Source organism: Ceratotherium simum, chromosome 20 (assembly GCF_057802395.1).
Source record: "Ceratotherium simum simum isolate JZ-2026a chromosome 20, ASM5780239v1, whole genome shotgun sequence".
Taxonomy (NCBI): Eukaryota; Metazoa; Chordata; class Mammalia; order Perissodactyla; family Rhinocerotidae; genus Ceratotherium; species Ceratotherium simum.
This window is the reverse complement of record NC_141919.1, coordinates 34490750-34513482: the sequence shown is the minus strand read 5'-3', so window position 1 is coordinate 34513482 and position 22733 is coordinate 34490750. Positions and strand designations below refer to the sequence as shown.

At 35.5% G+C, this 22733-nt stretch overlaps 1 protein-coding gene across 3 annotated transcripts in view; it reads left to right on the top strand.

Moving 5' to 3' along the window:
- Positions 1-22733, top strand: part of NFIB (nuclear factor I B) — a 222303-nt gene that overhangs the window by 116689 nt on the left and 82881 nt on the right. For all 3 annotated transcript variants that reach the window (XM_004436794.3, XM_004436793.3, XM_087444600.1), the window contains exon 3: positions 10187-10240. In XM_004436794.3, coding sequence (XP_004436851.1) covers positions 10187-10240 — 54 coding nt within the window. The remainder of the gene's footprint in view (positions 1-10186; positions 10241-22733) is intronic.

The following is a 22733-nucleotide window of genomic DNA, read 5'->3' as shown; positions in this document are numbered from 1 at the left end:
AGCATGGGAGATGAGTCTGCGGTAAAAAACTTGACGTTGGTCTTTGTTAAAATTTTGTCGCATCTGGAAGGCATTTGATGTATAAAATTACATAGGTTTGATACCGTTCAGACTTACGACATATGGATGGGGCATTATGCAGAAACTTGTTCTTTTTCATACACTTTAGATTTAACTTAGAGATTTTTGAATCATAAGGAGTCCATTTGAATCTCTATTAAAGATAAATGGAGTAAAATGACAAAATGGAAAGAATTTGGAGCACATGGTACATAGCTCTTTCCCCTTATACTCTCGATTCCCTTCTTTAAAATGGATAGCAAGTGGCCATGCCTTGCATCGTTTTGTTCCCATTTCTCAAATAACCATGGTAATGAACAGTGGATTCCATGGTGGGCTTCTATAATAGGTTCTTTATTATTCCTGGTGAAAATTACCTGTATTTTTAACTTTCTTCTTAAAATGACCATTGGAAAGAATATTGCCCCATAAAATTATAACAAATACTCATATTTCTGTTGGGTTGTAAACTTTTCAGAGTTCTTTCAAACATACTTATTAGGATAATCATGATCTTCTCTTAAAAAGAAAAAGAAAAATCATGTTGGCCATTTTTTTTTGTTTTTATTTTATCAATAAAATTGAGTTATGTTCCTCTCATGCACAGTTTTAATTTGCAGGAGGAAGTTACTATCTCCTCATTTGTTTCCTCATTTTATCCTTTTTCAAAAATGTTAGTTCACATTATGTATTATTCATGTAGTTTTATTCCTGGTAAATCAGCTTTTGCCATGAAAACGTGGGGACAGAAGTTCTTTGAATCACTTATCAAGGAACTGTTAGGACATTTAATACCGTTATCTGCCACATCAGCAAGCTTCCTGTTTTATCAAGTGACTTCTCTGATTTTTTTTTCCTCCAATATTATGATAAAGTTTTTTTAATAAACAAAAGCAGTAATGAATGTCTGACATACAAATCTATTGTACTTTGGTAGAAAGTACATTATCTTTGTCTTACTCTATTACTCTGCTAATTATTATGTACCTTTGATTAAATGTATACATTTTTTTATATGGATATATCATCATAGACTTAAGAGCCATGATTTAATAATAAAGCAAGGGCTAGTTATGAATCATATATAACTAATAGGGTATATAAAAAATCCATTCAGTTTCTTGTCTCTAAGCTCATATAATGATTTAAACAAACATTTTAGTGATTTGGCAGAGTATCTTTGTAAACCCAACATAATGGAGAAATCTACTCAAGTAAAAACTTTCTTTTTAGGAACACATGCCTTATGATAAAATGAGCACTGGAAAAATAAGAATATGACTTTTTGGTCATTGACTGAATCAATTGCTAAATTTATATTTGTAGAGAGGTTGCAGACACTTAAAAAGGAAAATATATGTAGATAATAACCAAATAAATAGAAATTATGATTGGCATTATTGGCAATTTATTATAATTTGAGGAAGATGAAAAGCGTTTTAAGTGATATCAGCCATCAAGTCTTTGTTCACTGTAAAATAGTGGTTATTTACTCAACAGATGTTGATTGAGCATCTACTATATGCCAGGAACTGCGCTAGGCAGTGAATAAGACTAACATGTATCTTGACCCTGTGAATTTTGCAATCAGCAAGAGAGTTGGACACTAATCCTCTCCTTAAATTACCTGTGTTGTTAGCGTTTTCAAGAGGAAGTATAGAGTGAAAACGGAGGAGGACTAACTAGGTGGGGTTTTTTGCGAGGAGGTGGGGTGGGAAATTAAACTGTAGAGCATATTTTTAAAAAACATCTTAGCCTTTCTCCGCAAATACTTGTGCATATTTTCACTGTTGTATGACATTTTTTTCCCCCTCTTACTTCTAATCCTGTTGGAAATGACTAAAGCTAAAAACTCTTACCTTTTTCTTATCCAGTTGTAAGTGATAGGGCAAGATGAAAACTGATTCAGGCATGAAGTGGTTTGCTCAGGGTCAGAGTACAAGTGGTTGGCAGTTACTGAATGGAACCCAGGAGTTCTGACTCTCCGGAGTGCTTGGAGAAAACAAGTCCTGCTTCCTGAGAAGAGAGATTGCCAATGAAATATTAGGAAGTCTTGTGTCTGGTTTTAATCTAGATATACAATATTAAATATTAAGTTTGCGGGAAATACAAGAAACGACATAGCACAAAAGGACCCTGTGTACACAGGAATGTGGTATGTGTACGATTTAAAATAATGTATGAAGATCCCGGGACAAAATAAAGCAGATAAGTAAGTCACTGTGCCAGGCAGTGTAACGAGTGCTGCTCAGGACTTTAGAGGTAAAAGAGCATTTATTTTTCCATGCTTTCCTTTTAAGAGAAAATTTAAGACTAATAGGACCATAAACATTGCATTTGGTTTATGTTGAAATTTTGCATTGATTTTTCAATTTGCCTCCATAATTATGTTCTTGAGTCCGATGACATTCTGGTTTTCATTTCCAGATTCATATTTCACCAACATTCTTTGTGCACTACATACCTTGCTATATAAAATGCAGGTTTCTTGTTTTCCAAAAAAAAAAAAAAAAAAGTGTGTTACATAGAATAGCTGAAATCTACAATGTCTCCCAGATGGGAAAGACAGAACATTCTTCTCATCTTTTCTTACTGGATCTGACCAGGTTTTGGAAAGGACTTCATTTTTTTCATGTGGCAAGGCGCATTGGCAAGTTGTTCTTTAAAGGACGCAGTGGCATGTTCATCTAATATTATGAGATATGGGCAGCATTTATGAAAGATTATAATTCTTACAACTCTCTTCAGAAACTTAAAATACAGCTGGAAATGTTTTGCTTCCAACAAACATGCAATCTTCATAAAATTGGAAAAGAAATGTTTTGAATAAATAATGTTTTGGTTTATTTCTCTCCAGTGCGAGAACTATTTTTTTAGTCAAAATCATGCCATAAAACTCCTCCTTCCTCAACCCTAACACCCTTGCCTCTGTATTTATATTTTGCTGGTGCATTTAAATTTTTTTTTTCAAGTATGCCAGATTGCTTTGCCTTGTTTTTAAAGATAGAAAACTGGATTTGCTCCCAGGGACTCTTTCCCTAACTAGGCCAGTTTAAAAACTAAACAAGGATTGAGTCAGTTGATTAATTTAAATGAGATTACAAATCAAAAACATATTATGCAATCTTGATTTAATTACCACATTTTATTTATTTAATTGAAAACACACTGGAGAAAGTTAGCAGTCTTGACAGTGACCGGTTTGGTGTCTTTGTGTTCTATAGGCTAAAGGCATCGAAAGCAAGAAGTGTAGATGATCCTGGTTGTGACCTTTCGTTCACTCAATCCCTGCATCAGTAGAGTCATTGAACCTAATCTTAGTCCAGGAAGGTCACATACAGTTATCCCTGCTTTCATTAGTAGAGGTTTTAGTGCTGGTTATTGAAGCCTTGCAAACCTCTGGTCAGAGATGTTGGCAAGTTGAACACTTTTTGTGCAGGACTGTTTGTATCTGTGCTGATTGATAGTTCCCTGGCATGGATGGGTTTGATTTGCTCTCGTATGGGTATGTGATTTTTTTTTTCTTAAATTTCGGCGGCCTATGCTTTTTGGCTAATACTTGTGGACAAATTTGGTCTCAAGCCCAAACAAATCCTTATTTTAATCCTTGAGATATGATGCTTTGAACCTAATTCTCCTGTTAAGCAAAAAAAATGGCTCTTTAAAAGAAAGTTAAATAATAGAACTAGTGGAATATATGGGGATAAGAAATAGAGGATATATTTCATATCTACTCTCTTGTTCTATATTTTTCTTTGCTTAATTAAGTTACTTCATCTGGAAGGAGCCTCAACATAGCAACCTCTTTTAAAACTACGAGTTTTGCTATATTAAAAATGTATGTTAAAATCAATGGTAACCAATAGAAAGGGAGATCCGAAGGTATAGGCCCTCAGATGAGAAATAACACAGATTAAAAGACTTGATTAAAAATATATAGGAAGCTATGTCTCCCAAATATTATTTTGGCTCTGCAGAAGTATTCAGAGAGGTTTAATTTCTCTTCCTGCTCAGAACTGGGTTTATGGGGAGGGATACAGACTCAACAAAAATATTTCAGGGACTCCGTTAACAAAGTGACGGAGTTAACACCTCCCAAGGATAGCTGGTTAACCAAGTTTTGCAGTGAAGTGGATGCCATATAATGTAATATCCTATTGGGAAGAAGTAGACAGAAACAGAGAGACAGAAGCAGAGAGAGAGAGAGAGCACGAGCAAGCATTTTCCTACACGTTTACCTGCTTGAGAGATAAGGAAAGCACTTAGTTTTCCCATGTCCTTTCTTTGTGTTATTCTAATAAACATTTAATAGAGGAAAAAGAAAATATTGTAAAACTATAGTTTTGTGTCACCCCAATGGATAAAGCAGTCCTTCATTAAAACTGAAGCTGTATAGTGTTTTAACTGTGCTAGAGAAAAATACGGTAAATTCTGTAATTGGAATAGTGATTGCATAAAGCTAACTCTATCAATTCCGGGGAAATCAGTCATTGTCCAAAGGAAACTGCCAAGAGAGAGGCAGTGTATGGAGACCTTCGGCCGAGGGAAGTGAGGAAGGAGAGAGTTTGCCCGAGGAGAAGAATCATTTTCTCAACCCCTCCCCTTTAAAAAGGTGGATATTTTTGTCTTACCTTTTTGTGTTCCTATTCTCAAATGCAGGCATTTGTATCCCCTCCCTCAAGTTTTTGTTTGTTGCTTACATCTTGATTTTTCTCTATCTTAAGTGTTTCTTTCTGCCATGCTATATATTTAATTTGTAAAAATGTACTATTGTAGTATGTTGGTAATTAATGTTTAGGAGAGAAAGAAGGGGACTATTCTAAGCCTTTAAAAAAAATCTCGTGGTATTCTTTAGTTGACAATGGGCTATTTCTTTACCTGCTTAAAGCAAAGAAATATGACAAAGGGGCCCTTTATCACATGATGACTAATTTTAGTTCTAGCAAGAGGCTATCTGTAGGTTAACAGGTTACAGTGTGGGTTTCATTTACTCTTCTGATATCCCTCTATATAAAAGCTATATTGTTATAGTGTCATAGAATTTTAGAGCCAGAAGGGACCTGACAAGTTACCTTGTTCAATCCCTTCTTTGCACCAAAATGACTATGAATTAAAATCATGCCTCTCAAATTTGGTTTTCCTGTTGATATGCAAGTCACGGTGTCAGAGAATAAAATGAATTCCTGGAATGTTTCATCTTGGAGTAGAAAGATAGCTTATATATAAAGGTCATTAAAAGCTTCTTGGCCTCCTGCTTGCAAACTGGGGGCCTGTGGCCTGGATCCCCACGAAACATCTCTTCCCTTTGTCGGAGAGAGCCAAAAATTAATTTCTGACTCAAAATGGTTCCTCTTATCTACCCTCTCCCATTTCCAAATATTCCTTCAAGAAAGTAAGGGAAGCAGAACTGGGGAGACCCAGCCCTGGGAATTGGGCATCTATCCCCTTTCCTTGTCACAAAGGTTTGTCTATTTGACTTCTATTGTATGTTTCTGCACAGAGAAACTCGTCTTTCTTCTTGGTGCGCTTCTGTAGTTTCTAGACCAATTGTTTTCTGTTCATTGGACTTACCCAGCCAAATATGTCAGGCACTGTACCAGAGATTAGGGCTATAAGGCTAGATAGGGCAGCGTCCCTGCCCTCATGAGTTCAGAATCTAAGAGGAATGACCTCAACATGGAGGACTTGAGGGAGAAAAAAGAGGGATACCATGTACAAAAGAGGGGCATCGGTGACACATGTGGAACTGAAAGGCTAAATTTGATTTAGAGTTGGCCCCTTTTTAAAGGATCAATCTGGGTATAGACTTCAATGGTAATAATTATTTCCAATTTAGGTAGAAGGACTAGCTAAAGGGTTTTTAGATTTCTGAAAAAGGTTTTGAATGTATTGGTAAATGGTGGGAAGGAGGAAGGAAGTTAGGGGAAGGTAAAGTTCCCAGAAAACATTTAATCTACTGAAAGATCATTTGGCTTTGCATGATTTTAAGATTGCCTCATGTCCGCTCAGGAGGCAGTTTGTCTGATTGGGTGGCCCATGTAAAGAACATACGTTTTAATAGTTGCCATGTAACTTTGGATAAGCCATTTAGATCACATAAGTATCCCAGGATCTTCCATAAAATGGGGTCATTAGGGAAACCTGCTCACTCCTTAGGTAAAGTTTAGATATTAGAAGAGCCATAAAAGATTGGCTGCTCTTTAGAAAGGAGTAGAGGAAAGGATTAGAGAAAAGTTGGTAGAGGTCCTGTTGGGATGCGAACCTTTTCTTATTCCTGGAGAATCTTTAACCTGAGGGAGGAGGAATTGATTGAGTTAAAAAAGTAGTAATTTAGAAATAGCTTTGTTAACTCTTCTTTTCCTAGAAGAAATATAATATGTTTAATTCACACTTTTAAAACATAAAGAATGGGGAATATAAGATTTTTTATAAGTATGTAATACAAAATGTGTTTCAGTACTGCATTATATCCAGTCAAGTCAGAAAGAGACAAACAAAGAAATATAGAAGGTATAGATTGAGATCAAGGAAGAGAAAATGAAATGCAGAGGGAATGATGGAGGACTGGTCTGGGTCTGCTGCCTTTAAGACCCATTCTCCTCTTTTTTTCTCTACTGCCTCAAAATCTTCTTTCTAGATTTTTTTTTTGAGATTCTTTTCAAGACCCAGCACGCTGGGCAACTCACAATCCCCATTCTTAACCAGCCTTGTTCCTCAAAGACTTTAGTCTTTTGGAAGGTAATTTTCATCAAATGGCTGGTATCTACTGCCTTTTGAGCATGACAGCTCCTGAGAACCTCACAACAGCAGTAGTGCCTTCCTCCCTTTTGGGGATAGTGGGACTAATGATTTAAAGATTAACATAGGAATTCTCAGGAGGGCACACACTTGTCCATGTTCAGTTGATTCACCACAGAATTTTAGATGCTTGCATTGGGGTGGACAGAATTTTTAATCACATCCCTTTTCTCCCTGAGAGTTAGTCCATTAAAAATATTAATCATTTTTTGAATGTGGCCTCTATGTTTAGCAGTGTCTGTCACTTATTGATTGTGTAGGATGTGTCTGACCAGTGCTTGATGATTTATATAATAAAATCTTTGCAACAATTCTATGATGTAGATAGTATTACAGTTTTAAAGACCAAGACCCCAAGGCTCTAAAAGTTAAGTAATTTTGCACAAGATCACACTACTAGTGAGAGACAGAGCCAGGATTCACTATAGCATATTAAGTACACACACACACACACACACACACACACACCCCGACTCCCACAGGACTTGAGCAAATGATGAAAGTGTTTAAGTAAAACCTTTGGGTATAGAGTAATTTGACCTAGGTGGTGAATTGGAAGGGTTTTAGATGTGGTCTGAATAATTCCTTCTCTGAAGTTAACCACAATAACAGTTCATTTTTGGTTTCTTTGCCAGCTGCGACTCCCTAGTTACTTCCTTTTCCAGCGGTTGGAATTAAGTGACCGATATAAGGTGACATAAGAGTTAAGAGTAGATTATAGTGTTAGAATTCACAGTCTAAAAAGTAAATGTTCTCTTGCTTGCTCCCTGAGAGGGCCCTCTTCTATGCTTTTGGGATCCAGTACATGCTACTTTACTTCATGAGAGGGCACAGATTTTAGAGTATGAAGGAAAATCTGCCATTGTGTGCCAGTGAATTCCAGATCATTCTAGAAAGTGAGATTCTTATTAGAAGCAAGTGTGTGACTCAAATTTAGGATCTACTTTGGCTTTCCCTCAAATACTTGTGGGGTTTTTTAGTAATTATATATATATATATTTTCAATTGAAGAAATTGGTCTGCAGTTGTTGGAAATGGGGGGAAAAGGTAATTTGCAGCAGAAAAGAATAAGGTTTCCCAGGTAGGATGTTGTGGTAACAGAGGGTGCCATTGTTCTAAGTGAATACTTTCTTACGAATGGAGGAGACTTTCATTCTTTACTCTACTAGACCCAAATTTTAGCAACCAGATGTTGGGAAAGAGTTTTGTGATGCCATTTTGAAGTTGCTTTAATTAGACATGCTAAGGCTCATATAGAGTATAAACTCCTGTCCCCTGATGACAGCCTTACCCTGCTTCATGTTGTGTCATCACGAAGGTGGCATTAGCCACCTTGAGTGTGCATGTCTAGAACTCCATAAATGTGGAGTAGCTTTAGAGAGAAAAATAAAACATGAGGAGGCTCTGGTCAGTGGGTGTGTTATTTGTAAGTAGGAACTCCTCAAAATGTTAGAGTCACTTGAGAAATTAAACTGGAATGTAGTATCAATACTGAGGGACATTTATCAGAGGAACTCAAGGCAGAAATAGCTGAGGCTGTAGAAAAATAATGTAATTTATCATTTTTATATTACTATCATACTCCATGCCTGGAAAGTGGCCAAGATTGTACCATCTTTTATAGGAATGTAGAAAGAGAAAGATTGATCTCCTAAGTTATAAGTCACTGAGTCTTGCCACAATTCCGGAAAAAGTAAGAGAATTCGTGGAAGATGAGAGACAAGCATTTTAGACAGTACCCAACTCTTTGACTGTCTGCAGGAGACTCTAGCCAGAATTCAGACTGCAAGAGTAGTCCTTACCAGTTTCTGTACCTCCATTTTGGGAAATCAGAAATAAATTGGGGGATGATATGGGAAACACAAAATGCATTTGCTAAGATTTCATGAAAACTGTTCTAGGGAAAAAAGAAAAAGACAATTAAGGAAATGGGATGAAGGGGAAAATTCTGATCTTAGCATTAAATCTAGTTAGCAGGCATGGGGCAAAGGGCAGAAATAAATAACCAGGTTTTATACAGAAAGAAACTAACAGAATGTCCTTAGATTTAATAGTAGAAGCAGTAATTGTAGCATGTGAATCACTTACATTGAAGAGCAGAGTAACCCTGCTGAAAAAACCAGCATAAGATTTTCTGCTTAAATAAGGCTAGATCCCTGTCTTAGGTACAATGGCAAGGTTTCCGAGAAGAGACGTGTCTATGGCTACCTATCAAATTTTGTTGAAATTCACTATCAAGTTCAAAATGGCCTTTACTTAGCAAGTAGAGAAGGGTGCTGAATCTGAGTCCTCCAGTCCGCCGGCATTTGCTGAAAGCCTAGCGCTTTCACTGCCATGACCAGCACACTGAGGAAGACACAAAAGAAGTAGGCAGAATCTCTGCCTCTGCTTAGGAGCATGCAATTTAGTTGGGGAGACAAAGCTTAAATACTAGAACCAATAAAAGAAGATTACAAAGCAACCTGCATGTAAGTGTATAATAATATGGGGCAAATGACACAGATAAATGCAGAGGGGGCATGCAGGAAAGACGAGTAAGCAAAACACAACACTGTCAGATTAGTTAGGAAAGGCATGTTGCCTAACAGTAGTATAGTCTCCACATCCTTTCTGTAGCATCTGCAAGGAATAATGTGGGATAGGAAGTTCAGATACGCTGCATTGATCCCTTCCTCCTTATCTGCAGAGTCTTTCCGTCTATCACAGAGGGAAATTAAATTGATCCAACAGTTTGCTCTCCACAAAGCCATGTTGGTTTCTACCTAGTAATTTATGCTTTTCTTGGTGTTTGCAAATCGATTGCTATTATGGGAGGCAGACAAATCTGGGCCTGGATCCAATAGGTTGGGGGATTATTGGAGTGGATATGTGTGCATGCACATGAAATACTGTAAAAATGGACTCTCATTTCTGTGTATTTTACTCATTAAATAAAAACATTTTCAGATTTTTTAAAGCATATTTAATTACACTGAGATTGCATTTTTAGGGAATGTATCTGCTTTATTTGATATTGCTACTGTCAGGCCCAACCTTCGAACCACCTTCAGTGGCTTTGTAGCCAGACCTTTTGTTTCAAAAAAGCCTTCCTCTACCCCAAGAGTCTTATAGATCTATACTTTTTCCTTTTGACACAGAAATACGTACAGACATTCACCTAATTTGATAAATAAAATGTTGCTGCTGAAAGGTTTGGGAAAGTATACTTTATTTAAACACTGAACTTCATTGTTGTACCTTAAAAAAATTTTTTTTAAGTCCTTCTGAGGATTATGAAATTCTTTCAAAACAAATTAAAGAGAAAACATTTTCTGTGATTTCTTTACAGATTCTGGACAATCAGGAAGTCCAAGCCACAACGATCCTGCCAAGAATCCTCCAGGTAAATATGTGTTCTGGGACATTCGCAATCTGACATTGTTGGAGAACAAAGGTACCACTGTATAGATAAACACCCCATAATTGGTCAGCTGCCTATTTTGTTCTGGCAGGCAGGTATGATCGGGACAAGATGTGATTCTGTTTAGGCCGTTCACAGTGGCAAATACTTCTATATTGGCGTCATGAGTATGTACCTAATCACCAACGTTTTAATTTTTGTTGGTGTTTTTTTGAACATGAATATGCATGTGTTTGAGTTGTGTCTCTGTTAGGTGCTAAAAGTCATTATTGTCTGAAAAGCCAAAAAACCTTTTAATCTTTCTTTTAAAATGCACAAGAGAAAGTAAAAATTTCCATACTCTTATTATAGTTTATCAAGTCTCATTACTTTAAAAGGGGCTTGTGGTGGTGGTTGGTTACGTTTTCAGTGAAGGATTTTTGCAAACGAGTTTTTATTCCATAAGGTTTTTATTGGATTCCCAGAATCAGGAAATAATGAAAGTAGGACTTTTCCTTTAATATAACGTATGCCAACTACCCTCTTTATTTTCAGAAGTTGTTCCAGATCTGAAAATGGGCTTTTGTAACTTGGCTGTCTTCATGGTTTTGTTGCTCCTAAATCTGAACATGTAGAATTTTGATGTTGATTCAGTAGTGTCTTTTCTCATGAGATAAAACTAGTGTGAAGAAGAATTTCTAGTATTTCATATTCATAAAAATTTTAATTGTATCTGTGACTTTGGTAGAAAAAGTGCTCTAAGAATAACAAAAACAAAACAAAACAAAACAATCCAAACTAACCACATATGCCCTCCACTTCCCAGAATAATCTCATCTGTCTTTTCATTGAAAATAAACCAAAATATTTATAAGATGTAATAATAAAAATTTCCTCAGGTAGACTTAGCTTTAGGTTCTTAATTGTTTGATCTTCCCTGTCGTTATGCTTTGCTAATGTGAGGTAGAAATACCTGAAGAACCCCTAAACTACAAGAAAATATACCGGACCAATCTTGTTTTAAAATGTTTGAAAGATACAGCAAGTTAATATGCAAGTAAAAATGCAATCAAAACAATGTATTTTTTCTGAGTCTTGCCTGTTGTTTTGTTCTTTAGTTTCATCGTAGAAAAATTATCTTTTTCCAACTACATATTAATTTATTCTGTATTGTACAAAATCATATTGTTTGATAAAAGTAGTATATACTTCAAAAATAAGTTCTAATTAAATATAGATTTAAAAATGTGTATAAGTTGATTTTTCTTTGGTCTCATCAAAATCATTTAATATTACTACAAATTGATAACAAAACATTAAAAAAACTGAGCAATTTTGAATGTAATTTTCAGTTAAATGTATTATTTTATTTTTTGTGCAGATGGGAGATTAGAATCAAAAAGACAAAACTATTAAGAATATAATAAATTTTGTCAGAAATTTTCTGAAGTTGAGAAAATTTCGTTAGCTTATAATGTCTTTAACTTTACAAAATTTCTTCTCTTTAGTTGACTAATTTTTTCTCCATGTAGCATGATAGCCAAAAGTGAATGGTATCCAAACATTTTTTGTGAGCTTCCTCACTCATTTTACAAAGAATGGTGTGATGTGGGGGTGGGGGTGGGGGGACCTTTACTAGAAAAAGTTGATAAGTATTGTAAGTCAGACTAAACAAAGGATATGTCCTTTGCATTTGAATAACAGCTTGATTTGAAATTAATAAAGCTGTTATTGTTTGAAATGCATTTCTGAACATGTACAGAAAGAATTGTGCTCACTTAAAAATGTTCTCTACTTGAGCTGAATAATCTTTCAATAGTTATGTAATGTCAGAATTCGATTTTTCAAATCTGTCAAGAAGCTTGGTTAAATTTTTCTTTTGCTACATTCAATGTAGCATCTCAATTTATCTGTTTGCATATAATATGCAAACAGAAGCAATCAAAGTAGAACACCTCTAATTTTTTTTCTTTTTTCAAAAATTTTCCTTGGAAATCTAACCTTTTTGAGAACTATGTCTTAAAACGGATGTTGTAGATAAATGCATATTAAAATTAGTTGAATATTGTATATATGTAAATTGTACATCAATTACCAGTTTTTTAGAGTTAGAATATAATAAAACATATATAATACCAAAATTAAATGAAATAGAATTTTCTTTGATGATTTAGAAGCATTTCATCATTTTTGCATGTTTTGTGTATCATTATATCATGGACTTAATCATAGAGATTCTTGAGGAATTCTGTTTGGTGAAAGTAAGAGTTTGCTCTGTAATACCTTGAAATAAATCAAGTCACTAGGAATATAGAATAGTTTCTAATTTGAAATGTGAAAAATGAGAACTTATTAACGTTTTGTTCCATAGTCAGTTGGGATAAATTACACTTTGATTAAAAGCTCTTTTAATAAGTATAGGCATGTTTGGTATTACAGAGCCTAATTTATCTTTGGGAGTCTCTTTTCATCTCTGTATTCTGACTTTGGCGGAAGTGTGAAATCTCCAAAGTTCAGATTCAGAAGAAGGCACAATGCATTTATGGGAAAAATCAATTTACTATCGTAAACAATAAAACAATCAAATCACTTTGCTGTTTGTATTGTTATAACAAAGAGAAGCTAAACTTTTGAAAGAGATCACCTTGAGTGCCAACACTTTCTTATCGCTGGTAGTTTTTCACTGGGAGATGTGCAGCCCATGGACATTGCTACCATGTACTCCTGTCTTTATTTCCTAACAACGTGGGAAGAGATGGCAAAAATTCAAGCCCTTTTGAAGGTAACAGTCTTTGAAATCTGTTCCCCACAGTTGACATGAAGGCGGAATCCCATCCAATCCTCCCATAAGTACAGATGCAAGTGTATGTACACAAACTGAGTACCCCCTCTAGCTCTGCTCTTCTCCAGGCTCAGACATGACTGTCTGATATGGAGACCACCTCCTTGCTCCTTCAGAAGAACTTCTGAAGGGTCACCTTAAAGCTCTTCAAAGTGTAGTGTGGATGTTTACAGATAGGTCTTTAGTTGTTAATTTGTGTTTCTTGATTGGGATTAGTACTTAGTCAGCAAATTAAGCAGGAGGAAACAAAAGCAACACACTTTGGGGAGGAGGGAATATGATGTTTGTTATTTTTAAAAAGATTTAAATAGTTTTTTGTTATTTTAAAAAGCATTTAAATAGTTTTATACTATTTGTGATTTAATATTCTGTTTTTATTCTTTGTTACCTGGTGGGATGGGCACCATAATCTCTTCAGGGCTAAGGTGCTCTAAAAGTCTGATGGTACCCAAGGACGTGACATTGTTATTTCGGTCAAGAAGCACTAGAAGGAAACACAAGAAAAATATGTGCATCTTTTTACCATGCACATATCCCTTGTTTATGATGGAATCAGCAGTTGTATGTTTATATTCAGTTACTTCTTTTTAAATATTAAGTGAATCCCTTCTAAGCAATAGAACTACAAGAATCCTCCCTCAACTATAGCAAACAACTGTTGTGGACCAAAGGAGGGTAAACCATTAATTTAGAGACTTAGACTCAGACCTATTTCCAATAATTAAAAACTCTACAACCACTTTTAGGGAATATGTGATTGGATTGTAATCTTTTGAAATTAGCTTTGACTACTCTATTATTTTGTCTTTACATTCCCTGGGCTATGATCTCCTAGATTTCCCAATCTCAGTCACTTGCCTAATGCTGGAATGGTTAGTATCCAAGGACAATAAGGCAATCTAGAGGCTGGATTTTGCGTCTAAGTCATTTAGAAGCTGATGCCTCATTTTGGAGTTCAGGAAGGCTGTAGTTTTGTGGGGAGCTCTCCCTTATGGCTGGAAATATAACAAAGAAACATTGAATGCTCGGAGAGTTTTTGCAAATTCTTTGATGAAAACTTATGAAGTATTCTACGTATCATTAACCAGAGCTTTCTTACCTGGAATGACATTGACTTAAAATCCTACTTTTCTTTTTTGCAAATTTCATAGGATGCTGTTGCTATTTTGTGGGTTGACTTTTGCATGTAGTCTGGTAAAACCTCTGGGAACCATTAGGATCATATGTTGGGTGAATGTAAAATAAGCCATCTTATATCCTCTCTGGAACAAAGATGGAACTCAATAAATAATTGAGGAATAATTGAGGAAATTAGACAAGGAATATCTATTAACTATGACAATATACTTTCTTTTAAAAAATTATTTTATTATATATATGTGTATATATATATATGTGTGTGTATATATATATATGTGTATATATATTTAGATTCTACATGTAAGAGAGACCAAATAGTATTTGTCTTTCTCTGTCTGACTTATTTCACTTAGCATAATGCCCTCAAGGTCCATCCATGTTGTCACAAATGGCAAGATTTCATTCTTTTTTGATTGAATAATATTCCATTGTATATATATACCACATCTTCTTTGTCCATTCATCTATTGATGGACACTTAGGTTGTTTCCTTATCTTTGCTATTGTAAATAATGCTGCAGTGAACATGGAGGTGCACATATCTTTTCAAGTTAGTGTTTTTGTTTTCTTCGAATAAATACCCAGAAGTGGAATTGCTTGATAATATGGTAGTTCTATTTTCAATTTTTTGAGGAACCTCCATACTGTTTTTCATAGTGGCTGCCCCAATTTTACATTCCCACCAACAGTGCACGTGAGTTCCCTTTTCTCCACATTCTCACCAACACTTATTTCTTGTCTTTTTGATAATAGCCATTGTAACAGGAGAGGTGATATCTCATTGTGGTTTTGATTTGCATTTCCATAATAATTAATGATGTTGAGCACCTTTTCATGTACCTGTTGGCCATCTGTATGTCTTCTTTGGAAAAATGTCCATTCAGATCTTCTGCCCATTTTTTAATCGGATTGTTGGTTTTTTTGCTATTGAGTTATATGAGTTCTTTATATATTTTGGATATTAGCCCCTTATCAGATATATGATTTGAAAATATTTTCTCTTATTCAGTAGGTTGCATTTTCATTCTGTTGATGCTTTCCTTTGTTGTGCAGAAGCTTTTTAGTTTTGTGTATTCCCACTTGTTTATTTTTGCTTTTGTTGCTTTTGCTTTTGGTGTCATATTCAAAAATCATTGCCAAGACCTAATGTCAAGAAGCTTGCCACCTATGTTTTCCTCTAGGAATTTTATCGTTTCAGGTCTTACGTTCAAATCTTTAATTCATTTTGAGTTAATTTTTGTGTATGGTGTAAGATAGGGGTTCTTCGGCTGTCCAATTTTCCCAACACCATTTGTTGAAGAGACTGTCCTTTCCCCACTGTGTGTTCTTGGCTTCTTTATTATAAATTAATTGACTGCATATGCATGGGTTTATTTCTGGGATCTCTATCCCGTTCCATTGATTTATATGTCTCTTTTTCTGCCAATACCATACTGTTTTAATTACTATAGCTTTGTAATATAGTTTGAAATCAAGAAGCATGATGCCTCCAGATTTGTACTTCCCTCTCAGGATTGGTTTGGCTATTTGGAGTCTTTTATGTTTCCATACAAATTTTAGGTCTGTTTGTTCTATTTCTGTGAAAAATGCCATTGGAATTTTGATAGAGACTGCATTGAATCTGTATATTGCTTTGGATAGTGTGGACATTTTAGCAATATTAATTCTTCCAATCCATGAACATGGAATATCTTTCCATTTATTTGTACAAGTCTTCAATTTCTTTCATTAATGTCTTTGTAGTTTTTGGAATACAGGTCTTTCACCCCTTGGTTAAATTTATTTCTAGGTATTTTATTCTCTTTGATGTAATTGAAAATGTGATTGTTTTCTTAATTTCTCTTTCTCACAGTTCATTATTAGTGTGGAGAAACATGACAGATTTTTGCGTATTGATTTTGTACCCTGCAACTTTACTGAATTCATTGACTAGTTCTAATAGTTTTCTGATGGAGTCTTTAGAGTTTTCTATATGTAATATTATGTCATCTGCATACAGTGACAGTTTTACTTCTTCCTTTCCAATTTTGATGCCTTTTATTTCTTTTTCTTGCCTAATTGCTCTGCCTAGGACTTCCAATACTATGTTGAATAAAAGTGATGAGAGTGGGTATCCTTGTCTTGTTCCTTATCTTAAAGGAAAAGCTTTCAGCTTTTCATCATTTAGTATGATGTTAGCTGTGGGCTTGTGATATGGCTTTTATTATGTTGAGGTACATTCCCTCTATACCTGCCTTGTTGAGAGTTTTTATCATAAATGAATGTTGAATTTTATCAAATGCTTTTTCTGCATCTATTGACATGATCATATAATTTTTATCCTTCATTTTGTTAATGTATTGTGTCACATTGATTGATTCGCAGGTCTTGAACCATCTTTGCATCCCTGTAATGAATCCTGCTTGATCCTGGTGTATGATCATTTTAATGTATTGCTGAATTCAGTTTGGTAATATTTTGCTGAAGATTTGTGCATCTATGTTCATCAGGGATATGGCCTGTAATTTTGTTTTCTTGAGGTATCCTTGTCTGATTTTGCTATCAGGGTAATGCTGGCCTCATGAAATGAGTTTGGAAGAGTTCCCTCCTCTTCTATTTTATGGAAGAGTTTGAGAAGGATTCATATTAATGTGTCTTCTTTAAATGTTTGGTAGAATTCACCTGTGAAGCCATCTGATCGTAGACTTTTCTTTGTTGAGAGGTTTTTGATTACTGATTCAATCTCCTTAGTAGTAATTGATCTGTTCAGATTTTCTATTTCATCATGATTCAGTTTGGTAAGTTGCATGTTTCTAGGAATTTATCCATTTCTTCTAGGTTGTTCAATTGGTTAGCATATAATTGTTCATAGTTGTCTCTTATGATCCTTTGTGTTTCTCTGATATTAGTTGTAAGATCTCCTTTTTCATTTCTGATTTTATTTATTTGAGTCCTCTCTCTTTTTTCTTAGTAAGTCTAGCTAAAGATTTGTCAATTTTGTTTATCTTTTCAAAGAAAAAGCTCTTAGTTTCATTGATCTTTTCTATTGTCTTTTTAGTATCTATTTCGTTTATTTCTGCTCTAATCTTTATTTTCTCCCTTTTACTAACTTTGGCCTTTGTTGTTCTTCTTTTTCTAGTTTGAGGTGTAAAATTAGGTTGCTTAGGGGCTGGCCCAGTGGTATAATGGTTAAGTTCACGCACTCTGCTTCAGCGGCCTGGAGTTCGCAGGTTCGGATCCCAGCGCAAACCTATGCATCGCTTATCAAGCCATGCTGTGGTGGTGTCCCATATATAAAGTAGAGGAAGATGGGCACAGATTTTAGCCCAGGGCCAATCTTCCTCAGCAAAAAAAGGAGAATTGGCAACAGATATTAGCTCAGGGCTAATCTTCCTCACCAAAAAAAAAAAAAAAATTAGGTTATTTTTTCTTGTTTCTTGAGGTAGGCACTTATTGCTGTGAACTTCCCTCTTAACACTGCTTTTGCTGCATCCCATAAATTTTGGTATGTTTTCCATTTTCATTTGTCTCAAGGTATTTTTTAATTTCTCTTTTGATTTCATCTTTGACCCATAATAGTATCTATTAACTATGGTGATATGCTCATTCTAATTTCTAATTTCTCATTTAAGAAATTCTTTAAATCCTAAAAATTTTGAGGTTGATCTCTCCTCAGCCGTGTTTTATAGATGCTGAGATTGAAGCCAACAGAGGGTTGTCATTAAACTAATGAAAACCAACCAAATAATTGTCAACAAAACTAGTTCAGCATCTGTACTTGTAGTTATCATCTGTTGGGATCACTAGGACCCATATTTGCTTGACTTCTCATGTAATTTTTTTCAAAACTTGAAATTTGGGACAAACAATACTCTGTAATAGTTACAGAAATAATACAACATTTCTCTTTGCTATTTTCATATGAAGGCAGATACATTTGCCTAGGCCCTGAAAGACTTCATAGAGCATGTTTTATCTTAGAATATAGTGTTCAAAGTTGAAGAAAAGAGAAAATTTACTGTGATTTTTTTATTATAGCTCTTTCACTCCTCAATTAATAAGTTCATACCCACTCATTCTCACATCCTCATTTATTGTATTCACCGGAATCAAGATGTTTTTTATGGGGGAAAATGCACTATTTCATGATGCTTAGAAGTAATTTTAAACTTTGATACTAGACAATTTGCAACAGATGATAAACAGACTTTCTGTTCATAAAAGTATAAACAGAAAGACACTAAAAGGATTGGTTAACTGTGGTAAAACCTGACATCATAGGTAGAGCTTTTAAGTGGTTTGAATATGAGGTCCATGCGAGTCAGTGCAAAAGTCAAAGGATTTTTTTCCTAACAGGTTTTGTTTCAGTAACATTTTTCTTCTTTATCCTCTAACTGTTTTGAAGACATCACATTCAGTAAAGTTCTTAAATGTTCAAATTTAGGATAGAATTCAGAGTACGGCAGGAGAGAATAAGGAATGTGTTTTCTTCACAAATTACTCTTAAAAAGCCAGAATGGCACATAGCCCTCAGCTACTTAATTTTACAGGCTACATTATGGGTACTTGTGTACAACCCACTCCTCAAAAGTTGATTTACGTAGCAGTTGGCACCATGCCTAGCCTCTACAATGGTTCCAGCCTGGTTACTTATAATATTAATTTTTTGGGGAAAAAAAGACAATTTAGGAATATCTTATAAGGTCATGAAAGAAGGAGATTTTTCCATATCTCCCCAATTACCCACCCTGTTAAGCAACAAATAATATTAGTTGAGTGCCCACTGGTTGCTGAGTTCAGAATTAAATATTACATTACAGGAAACAGGATGTGGGTTGAGTCAGCTTTAAATGAGTAGAGACAGTCATTTGCCCTGGGGGAGCTGGGAATATATGCCAGTCCACACCAAGAACAATAAACAGCCCAGAAAGAGCTGTTTATAGGTGGATTTTTCAGCCACAGATATTTAATGAGCATTTATTGTGTACATGGCACTACGCTAGATGCCGCGGAAGATTTTTAAAAGAGTGAATTACACATGAACTTTGTTCTCTCCAAACTTTTCTGTCCATAAATACATACAATATTTTATGTATATGACGAAGACTAAATATTACTTAGTGCTACAACTCAAGCGTCCTGCGAGTTCAAAGTTGTGAAGTACTGTTTCTAACCGTTGTAGGGAGCATGGTGCAGTGGAAAGAACATGAACTTTAGAATTAAATTTTTCCTTTGAATCCAGGCTCCATGTTTTCCAATGATCATGAGGGCCATGAGGAGCATGAGCAAATCAGCCAACTTCTCTGGAACTCAGCACAGTTATATCCACGCCAGTTGTAAGCATCAGATGAGAGGGCATACCTGGCGAGAGCAGGTGCTTGTTAAAAGTGAAGGCTTTTTCATCCTACTTTCTCTTCCAGCTGGGTTGATCAAGAAGGCTTCCTGCAGGAAGTATCATTTGATGTGGACCCAAATAGAAATGTGTTGAGCACTGAACTCCTTTAAAGACTTAAGATGACATAGACAACATTACTGATCAAGATAAGAGGCATAAGAATAGAATATTAGGGATTACATAAAAGAGGCAAAAGAAACGTAATTTCAAGTCTCATGGTGGAATAGAATTGTAGTTTTTAGGTAGTCAATTTTGTTCTAAGCCTTTTGGCATCAAAGGAAATGTGGAATGAAGTTTTGTTACATAGTTTTTAATAGTGATATGAGAAAGAGTACAAATGTATCATTAGAGATTGCTTTTCCCCTGGCAACACTTTATATCTTAGTCCTCTGTATTCACATTGTATAAATATTTTTCCCACTTGCCTTTCCATGGTGTTCCTACTTTCTGAAGCCACCAACCTTTCTATGTCCATTGAAAATTTTCTGTGTCACTTACTCTTCCTGGGCCTCTTTGTATATATCCATTATTCTGTTAACTCCCTCCTGGCAACTTACTTTTAAAAGAATGCATCTTTGGTCCCTCATTCAAACAACCCCCTTCAACCAAGTGTCCTATCTCTCTCTTCTTTTTCATAACATGACATGAAAGACTATCAAATTCCTTCCAGACTTCTGCAACTGGGCTTCTGTGCCCACTTGAAAAGATTCTCACTAAATTTATGACTTTTTATGATCCAAATCCAGTAGTTCCTTTCCATTCTATTTATGCTTCCATATTCTTGAGTATTTGTTTGATTCAATTGACTATGCTCTACTTAAAACTTTTCCCTTGCTTTTTTTTTTGAAAAAAATTATTTTGTTTTGGTAAGAACACTTAACATGAAATCTACCCTCTTAAGAAGTTTTTAAGTGACTGTAGTTACAGTGTTGTACAGCAGATCTCTAGAGCTTGTTCATCTTGCTTAACTGAAACTTTATGCCTCTTGATTAGTAACTCCCTGTTTCCCCTTCACCCCGGCCCCTAGCAACCATCATTCCACTCTGATCCTATGATATTGACTATTTTAGATACTTTGTATAGGTGGAATTGTGCAGCATTTGTCCTTCTGTGACTGGTTTATTTCACTTAGCATAATGTCCCCAAGGTTCATCCATGTTGTTGCATATTGCAAAATTTCCTTTTTTAACAAAAAGGCTAAATAGTGTTCCACTGTATGTATATACCATATTTTCTTTATCAATCATCTGTTGATGGACATTTAGGTTGTCTCCACATCTTGGCAATCATGAATAGTGCTGCAGTGAACATGAGAGTGCAGGTATCTCTTCAAGATCCTTATTTCAATTCTTTTGGATAAATACCAAGACATGGGATTGCTGGATCATATGATAGTGCTATTTGTAACTTTTTGAGGAACCTCCGTACTGTTTTCCATAGTGGCTGCACCAGTTTGCATTCCTACCAGCAAAGTGACAGGATTCCAATTTCTCCACATCCTCCAATACACTTGGTGTCTTTTGTGTGTTGTTTTTTTTAATAATAGCTTTCCTGACAGATGAGAAGCAATATCTCATTGTGATTTTGATTTGCATTTCCTGACAATTAGTGATGTTAAGCCTTTTTTCATATACCTCTTGGCAGTTTGTATATCTTCTATTCAAGTCCTTTGCCCATTTTTAAGTCAGATTATTAGTTGTTTTGTTTTGCTCTTAAGTTGCAGGAGTTCCTTATATATTTTGGAGATTAGCCCTCCTATCAGATATATGGTTTGCAACTGTTTTCTCTCATTCCTTAGGTTGCCATTTCACTCTGCTGATTGTTTGCTTTGCTGTGTGGAAGCTTTTTAATTTGATATAATGCTACTTGTTTATTTTTGCTTTTGTTGCCTGTGCTTTTGAAAACAGGACCCTTTCCTGGTAATCCAGGAACCATTATGTTTTCTTTCAGTTGCTTATGGTGACTTCTTCCCTCTTTTTCACCAGATATATATATATATATTTGTTTGTTGGTGGGGAAGATAGGCCCTGAGCTAACATCTGGTACCAATCTTTATCTTTTTGCTTGAGGAAGATTGTCACTGAGCTAACATCTGTGCCAATCTTCCTCTGTTTTGTATGTGGGGCACTGCCACAGCATGGCTTGATGAGCGGTGTGTAGGTCTGCACCCAGGATCCAAACCTGTGAACCCCGGGCCACCAAAGCAGAGGGCGCAAACTTTACTATGACACTGGGCCAGCCCCTTCTTCACCGGATTTTTGTCTTTAGTTTTCTGTGTATTTGCAGTCTCCCCTATGACTTTGCAATTCATTCACCTTTTGTTATTCCTACATATGTACCTTTGGAACAGATCTCTCTCCTAATGTTTCATGTGCCCAACTGCTTTTTGGACATGTTTCCCTATGTGTCCCATGGGTAACTCACGTTTAACATTTCCAAAATTCTATTCATTTTCTTTTCTACCAGACTTGAGATTTTCTCTGTGTAAGATATCTTGGGGCCACAAGAATCTACCCAGGCACCCTTGGTGAGAGTAGCTCATGAGTTCTTTCTCAGAAACCCTTTCTCATCCTCCCCGTATTCATCCATCCTCTCCTTTTAAAGATCTCTTGAATTAACCCCCACCTTTCAGTTCCCATTACCCTTATTTGGGCTCTAGATGTTATTTCTTGCCTGAAATTGTGCGAAAACCTTATAGTTACCTCTATTCTGTCTTGACTTTTTCTTTCTCTAATCCTATATATGAATACACTTCCTAAAACAGAAGTCTGACTTTCTTAATAACTCCCGATGGCTCACTACTTATATATTCATATTCTATGTTGTGGCTTTAAATGCTGTTCAACATCAGATACCAAGTATACCAAGTTCTCTTCCTTTCCCTTTCTTCCACATGATAGACTCTTTCCTCTGCTGGGGCTGCCCTATCTACTCTACAAACTCTTGTTCATACTTCGTGTCCAAACCGTTCTATGCATCTTATTGGATTCTCCCAGGCAGGGTTGTACATCTCTGCCTCTATTATGATTGCTGCTTTATGTTATATTTATATTTGTTTACACATCCCTCCCCCTGCAGTAGACAGTTAAATTTTTAAATGAGTAATTTACTACCATAATCTAATATCTTTTTTTGCTTGA